Source organism: Sipha flava, unplaced genomic scaffold (assembly GCF_003268045.1).
Source record: "Sipha flava isolate LNK unplaced genomic scaffold, YSA_version1 217_pilon_pilon, whole genome shotgun sequence".
NCBI classification, from domain to species: Eukaryota; Metazoa; Arthropoda; class Insecta; order Hemiptera; family Aphididae; genus Sipha; species Sipha flava.
The window spans coordinates 19,054-45,301 of record NW_020272843.1 but is presented as its reverse complement, the minus strand read 5'-3'; the positions used below and the strand labels follow the sequence as shown (position 1 = coordinate 45,301).

The 26,248-nt window shown below is 32.3% G+C and overlaps 1 protein-coding gene across 1 annotated transcript; it reads left to right on the top strand.

The window, feature by feature from the left end:
* The first annotated feature begins 22,427 nt into the window (after window positions 1-22,427).
* On the top strand, window positions 22,428-23,986 carry LOC112682967. Its single transcript, XM_025553767.1, has 3 exons — window positions 22,428-23,381; window positions 23,481-23,550; window positions 23,649-23,986. Exons 1-3 carry the CDS (start codon window positions 22,428-22,430, stop codon window positions 23,984-23,986), a joined length of 1,362 nt encoding a protein of 453 aa, XP_025409552.1.
* Window positions 23,987-26,248: the final 2,262 nt, after the last annotated feature.

Genomic DNA, 26,248 nt, shown 5'->3' with positions numbered 1-26,248 from the left:
ACTTTGCCTTTTGGCTTTTGTTATATTATTAAATTTTAATCCATTACAGCTATTCGCTAATGACGCCGCGCTTATTCGATCCTCGTACTTAATGCATTACGTTACGTCGAAGAACATTCCGTCCCACGTCCTTGTTTTTCTCCCAACTTCAGATAATCCGGTAAAAGTCCACTCGCCCAGCATCGACACATCGTGTCGTTTGAACGTGTAAAAACATGCTCTTGCCGTAGTTGCGCTGCTGTACATCACTACCCCCCCCCCCCTATCCTCGAGAGAAACATCGGAAATGCAGTGATGCGTCGTTTATATGTAGGTACCGTGTTATACCGCGCAATAGGATTCTTTGTAAATACGCTGATGATGCATCCAGGCGACAAATGTAAATATAGAGGAAAAAAAGGAAATTAGAGGGAACATTGCATAAAACTTAATTGTCTTAACGTAACGTCTTCCGTTTTTTGCGATGCCTGTATACGTGTATAAAATGACCGCCTCTGTAGTACACAACACCAGCTATTATTATGTATAACCTGTCCCCTTTCATTGTTCACTATTGATTGTTGTTTAATTTGCGTAATTTTACTTTTTTTCCTAGTGTGCGAACTTTTAGGTAATCCGATTTTAACGTTTTGGTATTTATTTATTATTTATTTTATGAAAATACGAAGGAATAAGGCAGGTTTTCTATATAACATATTTATTAGTTTTGATTTTTTTTTTCCAATTGTTTTTCTATATAACATATTTGTTAGTTTTGGTTTTTTTTCCAATTGTTTAATGTATAAAGACATTTTTTTATACAACGACTGATGATTGTGAATCAGTAAAACATGAAATTTCGATAAATAAGTATGGATAAAAGTAGTTAATTATTTATATATTGCATGAAGCTGCAGACCAGTGCCGTATATAGGAAATTTGATGCCAATGGCTAATAAAATTGCAGCGCCCTTACATAGGTGGAAGTACTGAGTATGCTCAGGACTTATTTTTCATAAAATTAAAAGCTCCTTTATACAGTGGCGTATTTAGGAATTTTGCTAGGGGGATGAAATATATAATAATTAATAATACACCCATAAGGTCATAAATTGGTAGTTGACGACCGTATCATGATATAATAAACTAGTAACAAATTTTCTAAAAACAAACCCGCCTTAGGTAATTCCATGGTCATCATAGCCATTTTGTTTTATTTAGCGACTGCTTATCGGGCTTATTATAAACACTTGCATGAAAAATAATTCGCAGAAACAAAATACAGTACACCATATATTATATAGGTATATATTTTTGTTGCCCGATAGTTGCGTATGCCGCCAACGATTAGTAGCGATTAGTATATCAGAGCGGTACAATAACCACGACTAGAACATTTAGAAAGCAGACATAATTAAAAGTAATATCATACTTGAGAAATACAGAAAATGAGACAACTTAACTTCTATATAAAAAAAAAGGTCAAGGGGGGATCTATCCCCCATATCACCCCCCCATAAATACGCCACTATCTTTATACCAACAGCCTCTGGATCAAGCGGTATTCTTGTATATTTGCGGGTATCGCTTGCCTCCCTCTTAGATCTAGTACTGCAATGAACTTGGCAGAAAAAACCAGCCTATGATGGAATTTCATATGTGGTGAACAAGGTTATTGAATACATGTTGTAACAAAATAAAACTATTAAAACATAGATCAATATTGGGAAGATTGACTAAAAAAAATTAAAAGCACGAATCAACAAAATTAATAATATAGGACTAGGAGGAATATAAGAATATATAAGTAAAATTTCAACTTTTAGATTAAAAACCAGGCTGTTCAGAATAATATTACAGGTCGCATGAATAATATCTGTTATATTATTACACCGAGCTAATACCCTATTTACGGAAGAAAAATCACCGTTGTATCTAATGGTTTGAGCCGTGAAATTTCGTTCATTAAAAGTCACAAGAATCTCATTTGAAATAAAACCATTAATTTTAACTCTTCACGTGACTTATAAGAAATATTTATAGGGTTCTAAAATTACTGCTGACGATCATTAGCTTTTATTTTATATTAAAACTGCAATTCGCCGAACAGAAGGCTTTGCTGATGTCGGCATGTAAGTGGAATCCAACTAATCACTTTTTTCAACAGCGTTAACGAAAAAATAATTAGAAACTAAATTAGACTTAGTTTATTATTGTGTGTATAGAAACCGAACTGTTACAAGAAAAATTATAACTAAGCTTGGCTAGAATAATTGATTCGAATAATAATTCAGAAAATTGCTAACATTAAGAAAGTAATGTAAAGCTTATATATTTAATACACATTGGAGTGATCTGGTGATCATATTTCTAGATTGTTCATGATAATGACGAAGAGGTTAACAAACTGAAAAAATAGCCGACAGAAAGTGAAAAAATGTTAATAATGGGTTAAAGTTGGATTTAAATCTCGTATTAGAATTAATGTAGATAGAGGATCAGGACCAGTGTTGAGCCCAGATAACTAAAATTTTATCTAGATAAAGATAAAGATGAACTAAAAATATTTTATCTAGATGAAGATAAAAATAATTTAATTATACTTTTATATTGATAAAAATAATAAAGTTCACTTTTTATCTAGAAAAATTCAAGAAAAATGTTATATTTATTACCATAATCAATCAGCAATATATGGTTGATAAATGAGAATAGGTACTCAAATAAACAATATTTTTGATAATATTATATTCTATACCACGAATTATACCGATTAGCGCATAGGTTCCCAAAATGTGCACCGCGGCTCCCTAGTGCGCCGCGATGTATGTATAAGGGCGCCGCGCCGTCATGAAATACTATCAGGTCTAAAATTTTCTTTATGATTAGTCATGCTATGACTTAGAAAAGGGCGCCTTGAAAAACCTTGGATCAAAAAGGGCGTCTTGAGTTGAAAAAGTTTGGGAAGCACTGGATTAGCGAATAGTGATTACTAAATAAAACAAATGTAATAATAACGAACAAATATGTCTACCGTCTAGCACTAGTATGGACAATTTTTGAAAACTGAAAAATATCTTTACGATCACAAATAATTTATCCAACCATCTAAAAGAGTGATTTTTTTATCTCAGATAATTTTTTCAATAATTTCCAACGGTTCATTTTTTATTATCTAGATAAGATAAAGATAACAAACACTTTTATCTAGATAAATTTATTTAGACAATCCCAACACTAATTAGGACCTCATCTAGCGAAGTATTGTAGCTAATTTTATTAGTTCATTAAAGGCTGCTATTAATTAATACTAAAAAAAAAATGATCATAAAAATATAAATTACAATGATTGTTATAATTTATAAATCTTGTAGCCCATGCGGGCTATGACTATTTTGTCTACTGACAATATTGATTGTTTATAAATATAAACATTTGAAATATAAATATATACGAGCATAACATAGATTTTGATTTAAAAATAACTTATTTATGGCGAAAATATTTTAAATGTTCTTGAGATTTGTATATTCGTGATTTGTATCAATATTCATATAATAATATAATTATCGTATAATTTATTAGTTATTAGAATTTATTATTTATTATTATTGTTATTATTAAAATGTGTCCATATGCCGCAGTATGGTATGGTAATCTTAATCTTTATAAGTACAATACACCTATATATTATAATATAATACGATATTACGGTATATACCTATTGGCTATAATATATTTTTTTTATTCGTAAATATCAGGGGTGGACAACTGGCAGCCCGCGAGCCTCTTTTATCTGGCCCGTGCTATATTTTCAAATTACATTATATAATTTTAAAATTTATCGTCTATATTCTATCATATCGATGTTATAATTGTTATTTGGTATTAAACATGGTTAAATGTCTAAATTTCATATGTATATATTACGTATAACTTTCAAACACACCTGTTTTTACCGAACTATTTAACAACTACCTATATCAGTTTCTTCGCATCATTCGTGTCGTGTTATCGTGTGTGTTGAATTTATTGTTTCTGTGTATATAAATGCTAATTAAAATTCATATTTTGAATGACCTTTCTTTTTTTCCTATACTTTGGCCCGCTGGATTTTAATTTTCTAAAAATTGGCCCTCTAGTAACTTTGAGTTGTCTATTCCTGGTATATAATATAAACGGCATGCGTGTTCTGCTTAGTATCTACGTCCCTTGAAAATAGATTCAATCTAATCGGTGGCCCTACCCTAGTTGTTAAATTAGGCGTTGTCATCGTCCAACTACAGTGGTGTAATGTACAATGATATGATGCACTCGTATGAAATATAAAATAAAATACTAAACGGTATAACATAAATGATCCGAGTTGATGGATGACGTCTTGCATGCGATGTCATTGTTTTTAGTAACTGGCAGCTGCTATCTTGTTTTCGATCGTTTCCTGACTGGAGCACTTATCGAGCACTTTCATAACAACCAAAATAACAGAAACAGATACCAATGATAATATCAGTGAATTAATATTCAATTTCGGGATTGTGTTAAAACGTTCAATTGTAATTTATAACACTTCCTCGTTCACAGTGGTTGGTATGTATTATTGACATTCCGTATATTAACTGTAATAACAATGAACTTTATTATTAGAGTCCAGGTGACACATTTATGTAAACGGTCTAAATCAGGCCCGTGCGCAAAGGAGGATTTAGGGGTCCGAACCCCTCTATCCCCAGTTACCGACAAAATACGTATTGTTCATTATCGATCTATTATATTAAATATTTGATAATCATACTTATATATAATGCAAATCATATCGGTACACCATTATTATAATGTTATCGTCAAGTTTTTTGTTTATCGATTTTCGTCGTTTTCGTTATCATGATATAAATGTAGATATCAACCAAGCGTTGAATGAATTATTTTCTATCCTTCGTCGGGTAAATTTATTACAATGATTTGTATTTTATGGTATTGATAAAAAAACATTTAATATACTTAGAAAATCAATAATGAATCTATAGTACTATTTACTAATTATCGATGTATCTGTTTTATAACTTTTTTTTTTCAAAACCTTCCCATTATGAAATCCTTCGCACGGGCATGGTATGACTTGTTAAATTTGTTCACCGTGTGTGTGTGTGTGTGCAGGCGCATACTGGATCCATTTTCCTGAAACTGTATATAATTAAGGCCCACTTAATATAAATACCAATAGAAATGAGTTTCATGTATACCTATCTATAAAAATAGCCAGGTTGTCTACCCATTTCTTACACACAACTTTAAAATAACCATACCCTAAATAATTAACCAAATCTACATTTTCATTTAAGTTCTATAAAAATAAATATATACATAATAATACTAAAATAATTATTTTAATTTAAGTGATCTTGAATAAATTATAAATTAAATGTTAAAAAAAAAAAATTTAAAACATTGTATTTATTATATAATTATATGAGTATAATATTAGCTATTAGATATACGTATATTAAATTTCGGGCGTAAGCATTGGGCAGCGGGTATCGCCTAGTTATCGATTATACAGAAAAAAAAAGTTAATCGGTTTAAAATCGAATGGTATTAATTGAAATACGTTCATTTTTATATGTTTTCTGTGAAAATAATTATACAATACCTTTTCTTCGTTTATAGAATATGTATATTTAAAATTAAAAACGTACATATGGTAATACTTAGTGTTGATTATTCCTCGTTTCACTTCTCACAAAAAAAAAGTTATTTTTTTACAAAATTACCTAGATAATTTATCTTAGATAACCATTTTATTTAAAAAGATGGATAAAAAGATACTTCTAATTATTATTATCTAGATAAGATAAAAAGATTAATATTTTTATTTGGATAAATCATCTGGAAAAAATGATCTAGAAAATGCACAACACTGATTATTTATTTTTTCTTATCAAATAAACCATGTTAGTTCTCTTTTAACCATTTTATATAGTATACTCGTATTATATTATGTTTCAAATAAAAATCAATTAAAATTTTTTGTGTTAAATGTTGACGACCATTGGAATGTAAATTTTTGCATATGAAAAAGCACTAATAATAAATTTAAAAGTCTTACTTTTAATAAAAATTATAATACTCATAATAACTTAGGTAGGTATATCAATAACGATGACCCAAGATCAATTTGTTTTTCGTGAAGGTGTGTTATTATGGTGATTTGGTTTTATTTGGTTTTGCAGAGCATTCAATCTTCCACGAAATTCTTGAACAATTCCAAAACCTGCTCTCTTGCTTATAGGATCGTCCGCTGTTGAATTTCTTTCATCCCAAAAAATAATTTCATCAGCCATTCAAAGTTCTCGGTACAGTCGTAAGTGCTATACAATAAAGAAATCGAAATGATAAACACAAAGAAAAACGGTATTCAAAATTAAAACATGACCCTCAAGGTATAACATTTTTGTAATACCTGTACCGAAAGTTTGGTTCTCAACCATGGTTGAAGCGTTGGAATGTCATATTTATCCGTACAGCGGACGGTAAGATGGGGATCCCAAAAAGTGCAGGAGAGGGAAAGTAGAAATCCCTATAACACCGTGTAGTAAAGGGGAAATTTCCAAGAGCGCTGACCGCGTATTCCTAGCACAACCAGAAACTTAAAATGTATACCACGGTCCGTACAAAGTAGAAACTTTCGGTGAAATTTTATACACATATCACAACCTCCTTGCACGACGCATAAACATATTTCATTTTCACTGTTCCCACACAAGTGCGTTGGACGTTACGGATAAATTTGTTTTGCACGATTTATATAATAATTCGAATTAGAAAATAAGATCGTTCGCGCAAATATCACGTCATCGTTCAAATTATCCCATTTCGTGTTAACCGGAGCATCCGATAATGGTGTCGGCGTGTGTTCGAGAATTTTCGATCGGTACGTTATCGTGGTACGATTATCACCGGTCCGTGGACGCCATTACTGCCGGGACTTTTCCGCCGACACTTTCTTTGTGATCGTCCGATTCGTCGTTTTTCCCGTTCCACCAGCCGTGTGTTGTTGTGGTTGCGGCATAGTCCGGTGGAGTCGCCATCTCCGGAGACAATTTCGTGTGTGTGACGACTGTTCAAACCGTAGCTGACCCGTGTCCGCAACATTTTCTTTCGGTTATCGTTGTGCGCGGAGAAGCCAGTTATTGTAAATCGAGACCGACGCCACTGATCAACTGATTCTTCTACCGGTTGTGGCGTTCGTCGCACGTGTGAACACGGTCGCATGGGCATAACAACTCGAACGCCAGACCGTCCAAGGTTAGTTCTATCTTCGTTATATTTGTTAAAAATATTATATTTATTTATATACGATTTGTCTTGTTATATTATTACAACGCGTTTGGAGCATATATGATTTTATTGTTATTTTTAGATTTATCATATTTATTATTACTTTTTTTGTTAATATTACTGTGGCTCTTTTGGCACGTTTATCCCAATATTTGTTATAATTTCATTAATTATCCTTGTTAAGTGTTATTTTTTATTGCAAACGACGCGAGTACGTCACACAATCGAATCAGAGAAGCGCGCAAACAAGAATAAATACGAAAGATGACAATCAGTACAGTAGTTGTAGTGAATCATTAACTTCACCATACATGGTTAAAACGCCAAATGCTGTGTTTTACTAAATCTATTGCTTGAAAAATCAAAAGAAAGATATATAAGGCTTACGAAAAACATTTAAAATTTAGAAAAAAAAAATAAAACCAAATCGTTGTCGGAAAATGTGTTTCTTACAAATTTTAACAAATTATCTACAGAAATTAAACCGTCAATACTATGGTCTATTTATTTAATGCTTAAAAACATGTAAAATATGAAACATAATATTAGCGTTGGTACTTATTTAAAATTACAAGTTATTTTAAAGAGAAAATCGAGTGGATTCAAAGTAAAAATTCCAAAGTTTTGACTTCAACCAATATAAAAAAATCATTGACGAAGCTCCTGATATTCATTATTTAGTAAAAAGGTACGTGAGATAAAATTGTTTTGTATGTATTGGCTATTTATTCTCCGTTCATTTATTACGATATAATATATTATATATTATGTAATATTCATTAGTGAAATATATATTACACATTGAACTTCTTTATTCAAAAACAAATTGTTCTCGATCATTTACTATTAAAGGGGAGTTATATGATATTTTTAAGAAATACATGGATTTATGACCCACAAATATAACGTCAGATTTTTTTTTAGTTATAGAAACGGTTAATACATCAAACAGGTTATTGGAAAAAACAAAATTGGAAATATGCTTAAAGAAATTGCAATATATTTAAATTTACTGTATTCCCGAGCTGATACAGGTCATTATTTTTGCCGAACTTCAGCAACATTACTTATCGATTTTGCTGGTGATATTACAACTAGTGATGGGAAAAATCAAATGGAATAATCGAATGATTCGGTTATTTGAAATAATCGAATCATTCAATTATTATTTTTTAATTATCAAAATAATCGAATGATTTTAATAATCAAAATAATGGTAACAGACTTATTTACCAAAAGCAAATCAATTAAATTATTCGATAAATTGCGTGTTTTACTCATTTCCCTTGGGTACTAAATTAAGAAGTCGACTGTCCATCAGTATTGTATTGTAATTATTAAAAATAACAAAATTACTGAATTTAACTGAAATTACAGGTAGGTACCTATTTGGTAAGGGGCCCAGGTCTTATAATTTTTGAGAGGACCTACCAGGATTTTCCCGATATCCTGGTAGACCAGTACGTGCCTGTGTGTGTGTGTGTGTATTCATTCGTGTCAGTCTTTGACTAACATGTTTCGTGTGTTTATTATCAATAATAATATGTGCATATGATCAAGTGCTGAATCGAAACCATTTTCGACTTAATCGTACATATAACATTTCATAAAAATCAGTCCAGTCGTTCAGGAAGAGTTCAGTGACTCAAGACTCAGGATAGAAGACACATTTATGTTATTTAGCAATACTATTCAGTTTCACGCTACGCGGTACCTCGGGTCTTGCACTTGAAAAAAAAAGAAACAGTATTGTAACAATTGTTTCGTTCGACGGACCGAACCGGAGAGAATCGCAAATATTCATTTGCCATCCCCGAAAATAATGGTCTTTGTCGAGGGGGTGTCCGTAAAAAAAAAAAAAAACCCTCCCTGAAAGAGACGATTGCTGGCGGCAACGGTACCGAGACGTTAGAAAACGTTCCGGTTCCAACACCGGTATTTTTAAATCTCACGGTCGTAATAGACGTTTCTAGTGCTTCTCCGGTGCTCCACGGCCGGGGAAAAGTTTCCGTTTGCGATATCTCGCACGAGAAAAGTAAGCACGCAAACCTTTTACCGCCGCCGCCCATCGACGTACGCGTTTTAAACATTCACAAGTTAGCGGACGACACGTGCTGCTGGAATGGTAAAATATCGTGACCGCGTAAACATACGGCGGTAAACAATGCGTGCGAAATTGTTACGTTTTCCAAGTATTCGCCACCGAATTTTTATGCTCGTCTTATGATTTCTAATTTCGAAATCTGAAACGCGTTCACGTACCGGAAAAACATCGCCACGCGTATCGTTGCAGCAATATTCTTCGGCGGGTTTGGGACGTACGCGCATTTAAGGGGACGAATGCCCCGGGCGCCAAGATTTTAGAGGCACGTAAATTTGTTTTTACCTTCACGTCTAATTGCTAGTTGCATTGAAAAAACCGTACTTAAAGTTAAATTGTTAAGTCCATTCGGAGTTTTGATACATTTAAGTTAGCACAGAGAAAAATAAAATCGCTCGACCATAAAGTTATTTATTTGATAATATTGATTAATTCTGCGTAGCATATAACGGCCTAATCTGGTTGTTGAAATATGGACACGATTTAAAATTTTAACTTGTAATCTGTCTGATTGCGACTGCGACTTAGTAATTAAATATATGTTATATCTTAATTCAGAAAAATATCAGTAAAATATTTTTTATCTAAATTTAGTTATCTTGGAAAGTGAACTGTTTTTGCCGTCGCTTCAATGTCGCTGCGCTATTGTACGCGCGATACACGTATATTTACACACATATATGTATAAAACGCCTCTTTCTCTCTGATCCAAATAAATTACTGCAGAAACGTAATATATGTATTAGGTTGTTTTCCACACGCGAAGAGGAGAGTAAAAGCGGACGTGGGTTATATGAGAGAAGAGAATGCTCTTACCTCATTCTTAAACTCCTTACTGTATACTGTATTCAAAATAGAAACAGATTTTTCATGAAATCAAGAAATTTTCATTCGCAGGACAATTCAAACCATTTAATGATTATTAGTATCGATAATGACCCCAACACTAAAGATTTCATCGAACTATAGTATTTTAAAAAAAGAAAAAGAAAAATGAGACTCGTAAGTAGAGCGGTCTACAGGGAGATTGGTATTGCTGTATTATTGATCTTTTAAACTTGAAACCAACATTACTCACGAAAAAACGATTCTGCGTGAAAGAGGTCAGGTGGATCAGACTGATATACTATTTGAGATGGTTGATGTAGTAGAAGAATGTATAAAATATCCTAATAAGGTAGATTGAACTTTTAATTTTCTAACTTTTGCAATAAAAAAAAAGGCATATAACATTTTGGAAAATTGAAAATTTTAAGTGCTTATTAACAGCACAGACTTCATTAAAACACTTCGAAACTATTAAATGTCTTAAACTAAATAACTAATATCGTTTGATGGAAATTCGTTGTAATATTCGGTTTAATTAAAATTTAATTTTACAACGCTTATAAATAATTTTTGCGAATTTAATGTAATTTTTGTTTTATTGATTAAAAATAAAATCATATATGAAAGTACAATGTAATCCAATATAAAATGTATCTAATTATGACACTATAACTATAAAAATCGAAAATGGATTTTCAATTAGAACGATGTAACGGATTTCATGATTTTTATCGTTTTGTTAAAATTGTGTATTAAATGCTCTTCAAATTTTTGTTTTTTATTATTAAGGTCAATTTTGGTTTCTTTTATCAGTAATGAATATATTTTAGAAGCATTATATTAAAATATTAAGACAAAATGACATACATGTCCCCACCCCTACACATTTTCATTTTCAACTTTTTCCAACGCCAATATTTAGTGCTCCATTCCTACCGATTCCTGCCAATATTTACGGAATTTTTGCTCAACTTCCGTCACCGCAAATATAAAAAAAAAATGAGTAGGGCTGGAAGACACGTGTTTCCGGCCTCACCTATGCTCGAAAATTGACCTTTTCAACTTTTTCTAATCAAATGTAACGTAAAATTCGAGACTCCAGACTTAATTCAAATCCTGTGAAAACGGTTATAAGATCGGCGATGATCGTCGTGACCTCATGCATCCTACCAGCAAGGTTGGACTAGGCCACCGGGGCATGCCCCGGTGGGCTGCTGTAATTTTGGTTAAATAAAATTACTTAGATTTTTGTTTTTAATTTAATGCGTCTATCTTCTATTCGTAAAATAAAATAAAAAATATCGTCTTGTAACATGACATTACTAATGGATGCGGTGACACAGAATTAGGTAACTCGGAGTTTGAAAATTTAACATTTTTAATGTCGCGATAGGGCAATTGATAACAATGATGTCATTAGAATATTTATAAATAGAAAAATTGTAGGAAATTTGAATACAAAAGATGTGTACAATATGTTAATCATACGAAGTACCGTTCGCGTTTGTTCAAACAATTATTAAAATAAAATGTTGGCATGGGTTATGGTCTTAGAAGATTAATTTTCTAAGACCATGGTATGGGTAGACATTGTCAAGCAAGATATGCGTTAACGAAATTGTTTTTCGATAGTAATAATTTTTATAAGATTTATTAGACTTTTATTCAAAAACATTTTAATAGTTTTGACGTTCAGTCAATAACAAGTCTGTTACTAGTTTCTAATCTTAATGGACCTTTGGGCCACATTCACAAATTAAAAATGGTTCTAGAGCCAGACAATAAAAAAAATGTATATGATATTTAATGACATTTGCTAGTTTTGAAATTTACTGTGGGCCGCATAAAAAAAACATTAGTTGCCGACCCCACTGTTCTTACTCAATTAAAATTAAATGTATGAACATATTTAAATCAAATCATTTTTGATGGTGTAAAATTTATCTTAATAGGTAGGTCATTATATCAATATTATAGATAAGATACATTATCTGTAAACTAGATTTATTTAAGGTATAACATTAAATCTGAAAATATTCAAATGTACCTGTGTGAATATTGTTTTTTGTGTTACGAAGATACATTTTCAGCTAAATAATAATTTGATCAGGTACCTACCTACTTATAAAGTTCCATTGAGGCCGTTCGAAATTATTTTGCCCGGGCCGAGCTATAAAGCTAGTCCAACCCTGCCTACCAGGTACCCCTCAAAATGATTTTTTCGATTTAAAATTATCACAAAATTATGTGACCATTTTGTAACCAAATGTAAACCAAAATTCGAGTTTCCTAAATTAGTTTGAATCTAAGAAGTTTCATTTCATGTGTCATCAACATCGTTGTATTCATTATTAAAATTAGCTGAATAGTTTCGTGCGATTTTCACTGAAATTAAATCCTAATGGTTTTTTATTAGAATGTCAGACAATTTAGCATATATTTAAATGAGATGAAAAAAAGTGAGTACTCATAATTTTCATATAATTTAATATATTGTTATAAAGGGTCAGATTTATGTAATTTTACTATACATTTTGCATACATTATTTTGATGTTAATATAATAATAATATAAAATATATTTATAAATGTTTAACGTATAGGCATTTTAATAATTAATAAATAAAATTATAGATTTTTTTGTAATTATGATTATACCATAGTTTTTTTTATTTTTGCGGGGGTGGAAGTTGAGCAGGGATTTCGGAAGGGCTGGCAGGTATCGGCAGAAATGGAGCACTAAATATTTGCGTTGGAAAAAGTTGAAAAATGAAAATATGTGGGGTTGGGGACAGGTACGTCGAATAATTGTATGCACACCACCAAGGTCGCCTGCAATTTTAGTGAATAGCTACTAGTTTGGCGCTATTAACATATTACGTATGTATCGTATGTATGACGCAATCAAGTATTTTGTTTTATCTGTAGGTTTTATGGCTTGGTAATATTTGAATAGTAAAAAAAAAAAAACTTTATGCCTTTCTTACATATTATGCCCTATGCATTTTTATTCTAGTTCACTCTGAGTAAAAATACGGCTGGTTTTTTAATGAAAAGAACTCAACCTAATTATCGTTGATGTAAACGGGATTTTGCTCTGTATGAAAATAGTTATACGTCTTATTGTGTACGTGATTTTTGCCATGTTGTTGCTTGTTCAGTGGTGCGTATATCAAGGTGGTCGGGGCGCAGCAAATTTTCCGACCTTTTAATTCAAAAAATTACGCCGAACGCGATAAACGTCGAACAAAACAGCAATGTTTAATAATAAAAAGTTGACCTCAATCAGTAACGTCATTTCAGTTTTTTTTTTTTGATTGAGGCACACGACATGCTCTTACTTGATTACCGACTCGGTGGCTGATTTTACCAAAGTACCGATTAATGTGAGGGGGAGGAAGAGGAGAAGATCGTCACACCAATCCGAAAATATAATGTTTAATATAATACAATAGTTTTATAAAATATGTGTTTATATTTTGATGATATGTCGACTTTGGAACAGCTAAACTCTAAAATGTGAAAAATGCACGAGAGACCCTCTCATCTTAAATTTCGCCACTGATCTAAAGGGGATTGGATCGAAATATTTAGTTATCTTGGTCTTTCACATGTGTAACGCATAAACATAGACAACACATTTTTATGCATTAAGATTATGGAAAAACAATAGGCATAAAGTGCACTAGAGATCGTCCAGGCCAATTTTAAATAATGTTTTATTTTCGTTTTTAACAAAAAAGTACAACACTCGAAACTTTTTTAGAGCACTCATCGTTTCAGTATATCAATCGTACCGACGGATAAAAAATTGTTAATTTTTATTACGTGCATGTATGAAAAACCAAGACAAAAACATGTTTCGTCCTCAGCCTTCTTCTAATACGAGTTTATTCGGTTTATTGTTTAATAATGCGTCAATTTTTAGACACAATATACTCAAGAATCACGGTTAAATAATACACATTTCGGTTGCTGATAAAAATTGTGATTGAAAAAAATTGGTAAAAAATGTCCTATATTGCAAAAACTTATATGTACTTTGTTTTTCTCTTAAAATAAGTAAATAAGTACGATATTAGAGGAAATACGATCGAGTGATATCCGTGCAGTAGTACTAGTAGTAGTATTAAGTAATAATAAATAATTACCAAAAGCGGCATGATTGTTTCGATTATTTTGTTGCGCCCATATTGCACCGATGTTTTTAATGTGTATGCGTACTTATAAGTACCAAGTTATAATCTTTGCTGCAGATAACTTATTAGTGGCCCAGTGACGCAGTTAAATGTTAATGGGCTCTATTTTCTACCTAGAATATTGTGATTGACCAATTTCGGTAAGGATAAGAGGGGTTTTAGATGAGGGCTAAGCCATCAAATCCTCCCGCCCACCATTATTCGTTCTCTTACGCAGTAGTACCCATTGTACACCGAAAACCATTTGACTTAATTAGTACATATTGCACTGAACGCAGTGTTGTGTGCGCTATATAATAGTATAAATAACGTTAATCATAATAGTATTTGAGTAGGTATATATTTATATGAACTTAAACGTAAACCGACCCATGGAGTTATAAATAATAATTGTCATAATTATAGCTGCGATTTCAAAATACCTCGAGAACGCAATACGATTATAATGATGAAAATAATATTACCAAGCAGTTATTAATCGATATAAATAATTAGGTTTTACAATAATATTATATTTAAATTTCTGTTGTTCGTGAAAACTACATAGTATCATCTTATTACAAAACGTAGATGAAATTTTAGTTCGTAAATACTTGAATAATAAATTAGGCAACATTAGAAGCACGCGTCAATATGAGTTTCGGTGCGCTGACGATGTAGTATAGTTATCACTGAGTTTTCGATTCGAGTAATATCACATTCTAAAGCTAATACAGGCAATGTTGGGTCGACGGATGACCGTGGACCGAAATAAGGTCGGTTAATAATTTGTCGAATGGTTCTTGCGTGAATATCGAATTTATTCGTGTAAAATTCTTAAGGAATAATTCTGGGTTTTTACTGACCTCTATAATTCAAATCCGAGACACTACCCATATCTTTTTGGTGTGATTTATCGGTCAAGTGCGTATAAATCGATTCTGTAGATTAAAAATCTTAAAACGTAACAGAATAAAAATAATCGTTGAGACGTCAATATTTTAAGAAAAATCTACTTAAAAATGGCTATCTTCAAACTAAAGTAAACCAGGAAAATAAAAAGATTTATTTTTAAAATTTTTCATCTAAAAACTTATGTTTATATTTATGATGATTAATCAGATCAAAAAAAAAAAAAAAAATAAATAAAAAATAAAATATAATTCGATATCTTAATCAACACGAGAGATTGGTACACAATATCCTTGAGAGATGATCTGCAACGTGTTGATAAGATAGAACATAGATTTTCTGTTTACATAAATCAAAAACGTAATAATCATGAGCGCGCACTCGCATTTTCTATTCTTTCTGGGCCATCAACTTCGTAATAATGTGTATTTGTTCGGTTTTTGCGCAGACGCTGCGTAAACATAGGTAAACGTTGGTTTCGGAGTTCAATCGTTGTTTGATTTGAAACAATTATTTTTCATTCCTAATCACGGAATAGGGAAATTAAAAGACATTTCCATTCGCCGGTCTTTGGGGTGATTGCCAACCGTCCCGATAAAACAACTCTCTTCTCAAGTACAAGTATATTGAGACAGATCAATACATCGATACATTTACAGTGTACGTTTCCATTGACGATTTGCTCTACGTTTATAAAAAACATCATATGGATTCGAAGCAGACTGCGGTTGTTCAGTTAGGTTTGGTAGAATATTCAAGTCATAAATGTCGACTCACGTGAGAGCTTTAGAAATATTTAAAATCGGCATAACTCATATTGGCTGCAATGATTTTCCTGGATATCACCAACTGATTCGCTGCCGTTTCAGTTGCACGAGTTAAATATTGTTTTGTATTTTTTTTTTTTTAATTAAAACTACTAGTGGTGAGTTTTTTGCTTTTAGCGTTAAACGCGTGTACTGCACCACTATGATAACTGTATTATTTATGAAAACATTTTTGTGTTAAAGATTATAAAAATAAAATCAACCAATTAGTAATCGATTAGGTATAAATAACGGAATAAAAATTTAATATAAATAGAAATAAATTGTAAACATTTTTTCGGTTTCCATACTCGACCGACCACGATAATCATAGTTAATATTGATTTCATTATATCAACTTGGACGCACTGGCGATTATGGTTGTACATCTAGTTACGGTTTGCTTTCCGTGATATTTTTGAATTTGTCTGCTTGGTTTCGCAACTATCATTAATTTTTAGACGAAGAACAATGTATTATTATATCAATTAGGTTTCTATAATTCTTATAATTTTTCAAGACTGAGATTTTACTATTTTTGCAACTCGATAAGCCGTGTATTGCAAGAATATTATTTGTTTCGAATATAATTTATAGACATAATATGTATGCGTATACGATCTGTTCATGTTTCCACGAAGTTGCTTTACCGGCATTAAATGTTATTACTTTCAAATCGTATGCGAACATTTCATCGGTAATATGCTGGAACTGGTGAGCCTATTTTCAAAATTTTACTCTCCGTCCTCCACTTTTTCACGAGTAAGCCAATTTCAGATTGTCTACCCACCTCACTCAAACCTATTGAAAATGGTATAAAAACATCGATATTGATTTGCTAGAATCTGCGAGTCTATTTCCAGAATTCATGGACACGATCTGTACACCGAGTTAGTACAGTTTTTATCTACTCGTTTATAATGTTAGTATTCAGCACATGTGGTTTTTCTCACTGTTCAAATAGCAATAAATGAAATGTCGAGTGTTTCTTGGTGGTAGGCGAGGTGATGGTGTCGTTGTGTGTTTGTAGAGTTTAATGACATGTCCACCGATTCCGGTATAAAAATATGTTTGTTGACACTTTAGCTATTAGATATAACGCGGAAGTAACTGCAAGAGAACGCAGGAACCATATATATATATTTTTTTTTTTAGGGGGAGGGGGTTAGAGGGGTTGTAACAATAGCATACTGATGCAAATCATCCAATGTAAGTATCGAAGAAATTTTTCACCTCATAAAGGAAAAAAGAAAAAAAGACCTTTTTCACTGTATTTCACTTTGTAAATATTGTAATAAAACTTGATTCGGGTAGTTCATCTTCATCAAATGTCTCTACTTCACAGAGGTTTAGTAAAACTTGGATATCGTCTGTAAACACGAGGAATAATATTAAAGTAACTGTTTGGAAATACTGTTAAATTTTGTTTGATTCGATTCGCATAAATAATATTACTATTCAACGCGTTATTCTGAAACTCGATCGCGTTGATTAATTACCTATATAATCTAAGGGTAATGCCTCAAAAACATTAAGTGGACCAACACTAATGGGACGAGTATACGATATTTATTTTTAATAACATTTTAAATTTTAATAAAATAAATAAACATAAACATTCTGAAAAATATTTTAAACTCATGGCAGCCTTTGGAGAACAATAATTTAGTTTCAAGGAAAACAATTACAAATCTTATTGATCATTGATTATTATAAGTACTTCAGAAGTATTTTTCGTTATATCGACAAGAAAAAATGTGTTAAATGGCAGACTTAAGCTGGTACGCCTTCCAGACGCTATCGTACGAGTTTTAAAAATGGAGCGTTTAAACGCCGAAAAACAAAATAGTAATGTTTGCACACAATCGCACACACTATTGCGCAATCGTACGCGTTCGGATGCGTTTTTGAAACGCGTACACTAGCGTCTGAATGATGAGGTTTGTTACCAGCTTCACAGCAACTATGTTGATTTACGAGAAACGTGCACGGAACAACAGGTATTCAAAACATTTCACGCCGTAACTCCGTTATTTTTAGTACATTACCTCGGTTTAATAAAAATATTTGTACAAATTCTATCGTTTCCTTTCTCGCTATTTCCGGTAACGCTAATTCTCATGAGATAAATTCGCGTGCTTGTATAGATTGGTCGTGATAATAGTTTTACAATCATAATGATTTCGCTAGAAGAGCATGAGATAAGAAGATCTGATTAAAAAATACGTAACTGCCTTAGGTGGAGGGTCATACTGGAAGGAACTAGCATCCAACAAAGATGATTGAAGAAAAGGATGTTTGACGGGACGATCCTAGTGGCTGTTTGCCCGAAAAATTAAAAAAATAATTTCGCTGGAGTGTGAACGACGAACTACAATATTACAATTTTGTGAAATCCGCATGAAAATCGGTTGCGGGCACGAATGTATCTGAATTGCCTACACGGAACGCCGTGTATTGTGCACAGTACGCAGATTTTTCTAAATTCTTTTTCTCAGCGGCGTTTAATGTCATTCGTTTTCTGTAACCATTCGCGACCATATACTTCAATGACTACAGTGATCGCGCATACTAATTTTCATCGTGTTTGTGAGTGGAGAACGGCACTCGATAATAGTTCAGTAACCCCAGTACTCGTTACGGCCCACAAATAATACAGTGCTACGGAACAGGTGAAGTTGAAGTGGGCTCAGTGGATACACTATTAATGTGCACGTATCCACTAGATCAAATGTCTATCATATGGTTTAATGTACGTATACAACGTACGCTACTGGGGACGAGGGTTAGATAAGGAGTCGCATTGGTAGTGGTATTATTTTGAGGATTTCATTTTTTTATTATTTCGATACGGAACTACAGTAAACGATTTTATCGGATAATTTTTTATCTTCCTCCATGTCATTTAGTTAAAATTTTATTTTATGAATACTCCTGAATTTAACTAAGATATCTTAATCAAGCTTGGTTTGTAAACCAAGGCGTGTTAATATTGAGCTTAAATTCTCGTGAACAAAAATTCAACGGCTTCGTTTCAACGTATTAATTTTTTCGCATCATCAATCTAGATCATTATTTTTTTTTTTAAATCTATAATTATCGACGCAACTATGATAAGATTATTTTTGATCCTGTCCGAAGAAAAAATAAATAAATACAGCTATGCTATAATATATGGTCAATATCCTTTTTGATTCGACGTCAATGTGCCTTTATTATATACCTTATTAATTTACATATCGTATAAAGTCAACATGTCATTCTTGCAGTATTAAAACGTTAAACATATATTTTTTTTTATTTAATCAAACGATTGGAAAGCCATACTTAGCAAGTTGATTAATTGAGTACAAATGTCAAGTGATTAAGGAATAACCCTTGTGATTGCCTGACTTCGTGTTACTGTTGAAAATAATTCAACACATATGTTATTTCATGTAAATATACTGAAGTATAAAATATGAAAATTATAATTTATTTTATTTTTCTTTGTTTGAGGTTCTCAGTCCATTTTTTCAACTTCCTATTTGTAGGTTCTGCGTTCATTTTTTTAAGAAGTTACTTGTTCTGCAGGTTTGCCTGGTTTAAGAAGCATAACCATTGTTTGGGAAAGTATTCTATATGTAAGATGGCGTTATAAATATGTGTTAAATGGATCATAGGTTTCTTAGATAACTCTTTCAGGATTTTTGGGTTAATCTGGTCGTACCCAGGTGCCTTTTTTGGGTTGATATTTGTATCGATTTCTCTTGCGATTTCAATTAAGGTGAAGTGTTTTATATTTTCGCGTGTTTCATTTTATGGTGGATATTGTATTACGTCAAGCTCGAAGACGATGAAATTTGGCTGGAATACACGTTTTTAGTGGCGTGCTTACTTACCAGCTTCGTCTTGGTCACTGCGTTCCCATTATCTGTTTTCCTTGCAAATTGGTGGTACATAAGCTCTTAGCATCTTCATGCATCTTGTAGTTTTCCATAATGAATAATCAGAGTTATTCTCCGCAGAAAGTTCACTTAAGTAAATTTTGAACGTTTTATTTTTAACTTCTTTAATTTTATTGTGTAAAAGTTTGCTAATGCGGTTCCAAGAGGTTTTATTCGATAGATTTTTCATTCGGTACCATATTTTCCATGCCTTACATTTTCGTTTAACTAGTTCCCTAATTTTCATTGGGTAAGTAATTTCCCATTTACTTTCTGTACGTAATTCATGAGTTGCCTCTGTTGCCGCTTTTACGATGTTATTAGTCAATTGTTCAACTGCGCTATCAATTTCACAAGGTTTTTTTAATTTTACTGAGAGACTTATGGTCTCGTAAAAATTCACTCTAAAAAGGTCCCAGTTTGTTTTCTTGTTTGTTAGCAGCGTCGTACGATTCTTGTGTATAATGTTTGATCTTAACGTGAGAAGCACTGGTATGTGATTTGACGTTAAGTCTATTAGTTCTAGTACTTCTGTATAATTAACAGATATACCTTTCATTATAAAAAAGTCAAGTAGATCAGGAACCTTGTTCTGATCAGTTGGCCAATACTTTTGATTTCTTGTAGAAATAATTTCTGCATTTATGTTATTTGCAACTTTTAGTAAGGCACGACGCTTTGGGGTAATCAGTCTTGATCCCCAGTGTGTATGCTTGGCATTGTAGTCACTTCCAACGATTAGTCTAGAATTAAATGTATGAAAAAATTCAGTAAGCTTTATTTCATCAGTTCCTCCTTGTGGAGGCAGTATATTGCGGCAATGATGATTATTAATGCTAACGCTTGTTGCTTGTATGTAATTTTCAGAGTAACTTTTGAATTCATATTGCTTTATGGACTTTTTTGTTATTACAGCAGTACCACTACGGGCTCTACCGCTGGGATGAATTGTTGTATATGTTCTATAATTTCTTATTTTTAGAGAAGTCCACGTTGTGAAGTGAATTTCAGAGATAAGAACAATGTCAATTTTATCACTATAGAATAGGTCTTCGAGTTCTTGTTTATCCTGTACCAACCCATTGGCGTTCCATGCTATGATACGCAGAGTACGGTTCATTTCTTTTTTTTTCAGTGAGGTATTTTTGGACTTGGTCTGTTTTGTTTCCAGCTCATCCAATCTTGCAGTGATATTTGCTAGTGTTTGTGTTACGTTGTTTAACGCAGCTAGAATTTCATTAAGAGTCAGTTCAACGTTTTATTTTGGTAGTTGAGGTGCTATTGGGTGGACTTTTGATGTACTATCTATTTTCGCGTATGAAACATTTGAGGTGACAGGTTTAGCAGATTTTTGTTGTATTCTTTGCATGGCAGAGACTTATTTTGGATGTATTCTTTCTATTGCTTACTTGTAAGCAGAGCAAACTTTCCAGTTGGCGGTGTGGTTTCCATTACAGTTGGTACATTTTGCTTTTGTCTTTTTAGGTTTGGGACAATCTTCAGTTCAGTGTCCTTCGCTACATTTGATGCATATGGCTGTTACAATAATTTTTTGTGTGTCTGAGAGCTTGTCAGTTTTTACACTGCGGGACTTCTTAATTTTTGCGTGGGGTTTTATTTTTATTATATGATGGAATAGTAGTCTTATGCTGTATATCTGTATATATAAAAATTTCGTGTCACGATGTATGTTCGCGATAATCTCCGAAACTACTGGACCGATTTTGATGAAATTTTTTACACCGTGTGTAATTTGGTCCAACTTAAAATATAGGATAGTTTTTTTTCAAATTTTTTAATATTTTAAATATTTTAATTAACTTTTTAATAAATGTGTATAATTGCATGGTGTATTTCGGGTTTTCCCGTGACCGACCGCGACAGTATCTATATAGCTACCTGTAATCTGACCTTTTTTCTATTGCGTGTGTTTTATCGTCGGCGGCGTGTAGATATGAATTGTTCCGAGAATTATATAACTAACCTAACCTATGGTTTTTATCTCAATATTATTTTTTGCATTGCAATTATTGTAATAAATATATAGGATAGTTTTTATCTCAATATTATTTTTTGCATTTCAATTGTTGTAATGAAGAAAGTTATAAAATGCGAAGTTCGGTACGACGTATTCATCAGTTAATATAAAGCGCAACAATCTGACCGAGTCAGTCATTATCGAGTTAATCGCGCCGTCTCGAGTTTTGTTTATTATTTTTATTTATACTGTTTAATTTGTATCGGTTTAGTGTTTTCGTATTTTACTTTACCTACACACTAACCATAAATACTTGGTATTGTGTTATTATTGTGCAGTGTTCAGTATTGAATATTCTTTAATTTCTTTTAAATTTAGTATAATGCCGCGGAAATCTAACCTACACAATCAGTATAGTAAAAATGCACGACGTATGCGTGCTAATAGAGCTCATGAATCGGAAGAACAAATTGCAGCAAGAAACGCAGCTCAACAAATCAAAACAGCAGAAATTCGCAGACAAGAGTCTCGAGAACAGCGTGATGAACGTCTACGACAAAATATATTGAGAACAAGATCGGCGCGAGAACGGCACATAGCCACATTTAGAGAACTTGACAGAGAGCGACAACAAACCAACCGTGCATTAACACGTGCATCATTCGTTCGCCTTGCGTTCGAATATGCACCAGATATCAATTACTCTGCACATACTAAAATTATAATTGGTGCAATGGATAAAATATGCCAATATTGTCAAGCGTTAAAATTCCGCAATGAAACGATTGGTATGTGTTGTGCATCTGGAAAAGTTGTACTGGCACCTCTTCCTATTCCACCGGAACCTTTAAAATCATTTCTTGCTGGCGAATCAGACGATTCGAAATTATTTTTACGTAAGACACGCAAATTCAATTCTTGCTTCCAAATGACGTCCTTTGGCGCAACTAAAATTTGCGACCTCACATCTGATGGAAATAATTTTGTAACTACGTTCAAAATCCAAGGCCAAGTGTACCACAAGATTGGGTCATTAATGCCAATGCCTAATGATGATCCAAAGTTTCTCCAAATTTATTTTATGGGCAGTTGTGAGGAACGCGTAACAACTCGGTGCCTGCATAATTTAATCGAACAAGCAGAAGAGAGAGCAATTGTGGAATCTTTGGAAAACTTTTTTGAAAATTATAATCAACTTATCCAATTATTTAAAAGAGTATCGCCTCAATTAAGAAATGATAATTATCAAATTGTCATCAAAGCCGACAAAGTACCTGCAGGAGAATACGCTGGAAGGTTCAACGCGCCAACCGTAGATGAAGTTGCTGTTATTATGGTTGGTGATCCAGTTAACAATTGAGACCTCAAAATCATACGTCGAGACAGCACTGTTCATATAATTTCAGATCTTCATCGTTCGTATGACGCACTTCAGTATCCCCTAATATTCTGGCAAGGGCAGGATGAATATCACATCAACATCAAACAGCGTGATCCAATCACTGGTACGTTTAGTAATCTATACTATTTAATAAATTATTTTGGTGATTTTAATTTCTTACTCTTAATTTTTATAACCATTTAATAACTCATTTTTTTTTAGGTAATGAAATCAATAAAAAAGTTAGTTCAATGAACCACTACGCGCATCGATTGATGATTAGAATTAATCAAGATAATTATATCCTTCGATATCGTCAACTATTCCATCAATACGTTGTGAATATGTTTGCTAAGATCGAAAGTGAACGTTTACGGTATATTAGATATAACCAGGCTAAATTAAGATCAGAAGAATACATCCATTTACGAGATGCTATCACCGGAAACATCGATAAAAATTTAAACGCCAATGACATCGGAACTGCATGTATTTTACCTTCAAGCTACATCGGCAGTCCACGGAGCATGCAGGAAAACCATCAAATCTCTTCGTGTTAGCGAAAGACAGGTTAACCAGGAATGTTGTACACAAAGTAGTACTTAGATAATTTTTAGTTTTAATAATTTAATTAATTTTTGTATGTTTTTAATGTATATAGTATATTTTGTAAGTAGGTCACTGATTACAAACAATAATTTAATATAAGATGAATAAAATGTAAATTCAGAAAATATATATGTTGGTTTGTACTTAATTTCAACATTTAGATACTTTATCTATTACTTTTAAATTTTCTCATACATAATAACACTGATACATGGCCTACGAAAATGCCAAAAAACCAACTAATACGCGGGCAACGCCGTGTCGGGACAGCTATCTTTATAATTCTCACGTGGTTTTAATTCTACAAAAAAAATAATGGTAATCTTAAGTGTGTCCTGTTTCACTATTTTTGTTGTTAGGGTCAGATTTTTTCTTGATCTGAATGTTGGTTATATTTATTACTTCGTAACCTTGTTCGTACAAATCACTTGTTATTATTCTCAAATATGTCGTGATTTATACCTCGTAAAAACTACCCGACATGGTTTTTCGCTTTTTAATTGGTATCGATAGTATTCAACTTTATTTTTTATTGTGTTTCTAAATTGGTTTTCATTTGTTGCTAAGATTTTTGTCTCGCCGTTAGATAAGACTTTGAATTTTTGTTCGTCTCCTGTCGGTTCTTCACGCGTTGATAATTGTTTCAACGTACCAAAATGTTAGATAAAAAAACCTTGATAGTTATTAGTGGAGGTTTGTATTTTTTTGAGTATTTCCATTTTTAATAGTTGGGTTTTTATTAATTTTTTGAGCCACTTTTGCAGCTAAATTAACATTATTTGAAATCGGTATGTTAGAAGTAGAAGTTTGTTCTAGGTTTTTATTTATTTTCGTATTTAAATCCAACGCTTTGGTTGCCAGGATCAGTTCATTATTCTTTATTTGTAGTAATTTTTGAACTTGCCTGTAATTCTGCTACTTCACGGTGAAGCGTTCGTTGGTGTGTTTAAATTCAGTTAAAATATTTTGCAATTCTGCATATGTCGGCAAATCTGGGAATTTCATAGCTATGCACTGTTGCCTAGTCTACTTAATATATTGTTAGTCACTTACCAATGTCTAGTGTGCATAGTAAGCATTTTGAATGATTCATTCGGTATTGGGATAATATATCCAAGGAAAAAAATATCCTGTAATAAAATATCCTAGTCAAATTATCCCTGGATAAAATATCCAGGGATAAATAACCAATATATAAAAAAAAAAAAAAAAAAAAAAAAAAATTATAAAAATCTGTATTATTAATACCTGTATAATTTTTTTTATTTAAATACATTATTGTTCATTTTTAGATCACACTAATTGACCCGAAAAACGTTGTTTTATTATATAAATTACTTCTAGAGAATATTTTGTTAGAAAAAAATAACTAATTTAATATAAGTGTGTAAGGATGTTATTTATAAGTGGAAGAAGTATGGAGTGCTGTGAACGGTGAAGAAGTACAAAAAGGAAAAAATATCAAATATTTATTTTTCTAATAATTTATTAAAATTGATCCTTTAAAATTATATGTATCGCTAATTATGACAATATTAGAAAAAGTAATATCAATCCCTTAATGCAACATAGTGTACAATATTTTTTGCTATCCCATCTTTCGCTAACACAAACAAACTGGATGGTTCAAGAGCACGCCACGTATAATTGTCCACGTGAAACACATGATGTGTTCAAATCTAAGCCACAGACAGAGATCGTTTGGCCTTGAGACTTATTGATAGTCATTGAAAATATCAATCTGATTGGAAATTATAGGCGCTTAAATTGTATTAGCACATCTGTAGGTATAATAGGGATTCGCGGTAATAATATATTTTCACCTCGGAATTTGCCATTTAAAATGATGGCTTCGATAAAATTTTTCATTAATTTTTTAATGACTAATCGCGTGCCATTGCACAACCGTGGTAAGTTCAAATTACGAAGCAAAATAACTGGAGATGCGATAGCCGGATAATTCACCGCGGGACAATTCACCGCGTGACTATTCACCGCAATACAATTCACCGGGTGTACAAGATCCAACCTTCAATTGTAAATTATGTAGTGGCTTGCCTGTTAAATCCAATGATTTTAAAAACTCTGTTGGATTACAGCTTCAGTAGCAAACTGTATCAATAGATTTGTATGACACCAAGTCTCCTGATAACAAATGTTGTATCTTGAGATTCAATTCCTTGACGTCCACATTTTTTTTCTGCTAAAATTGC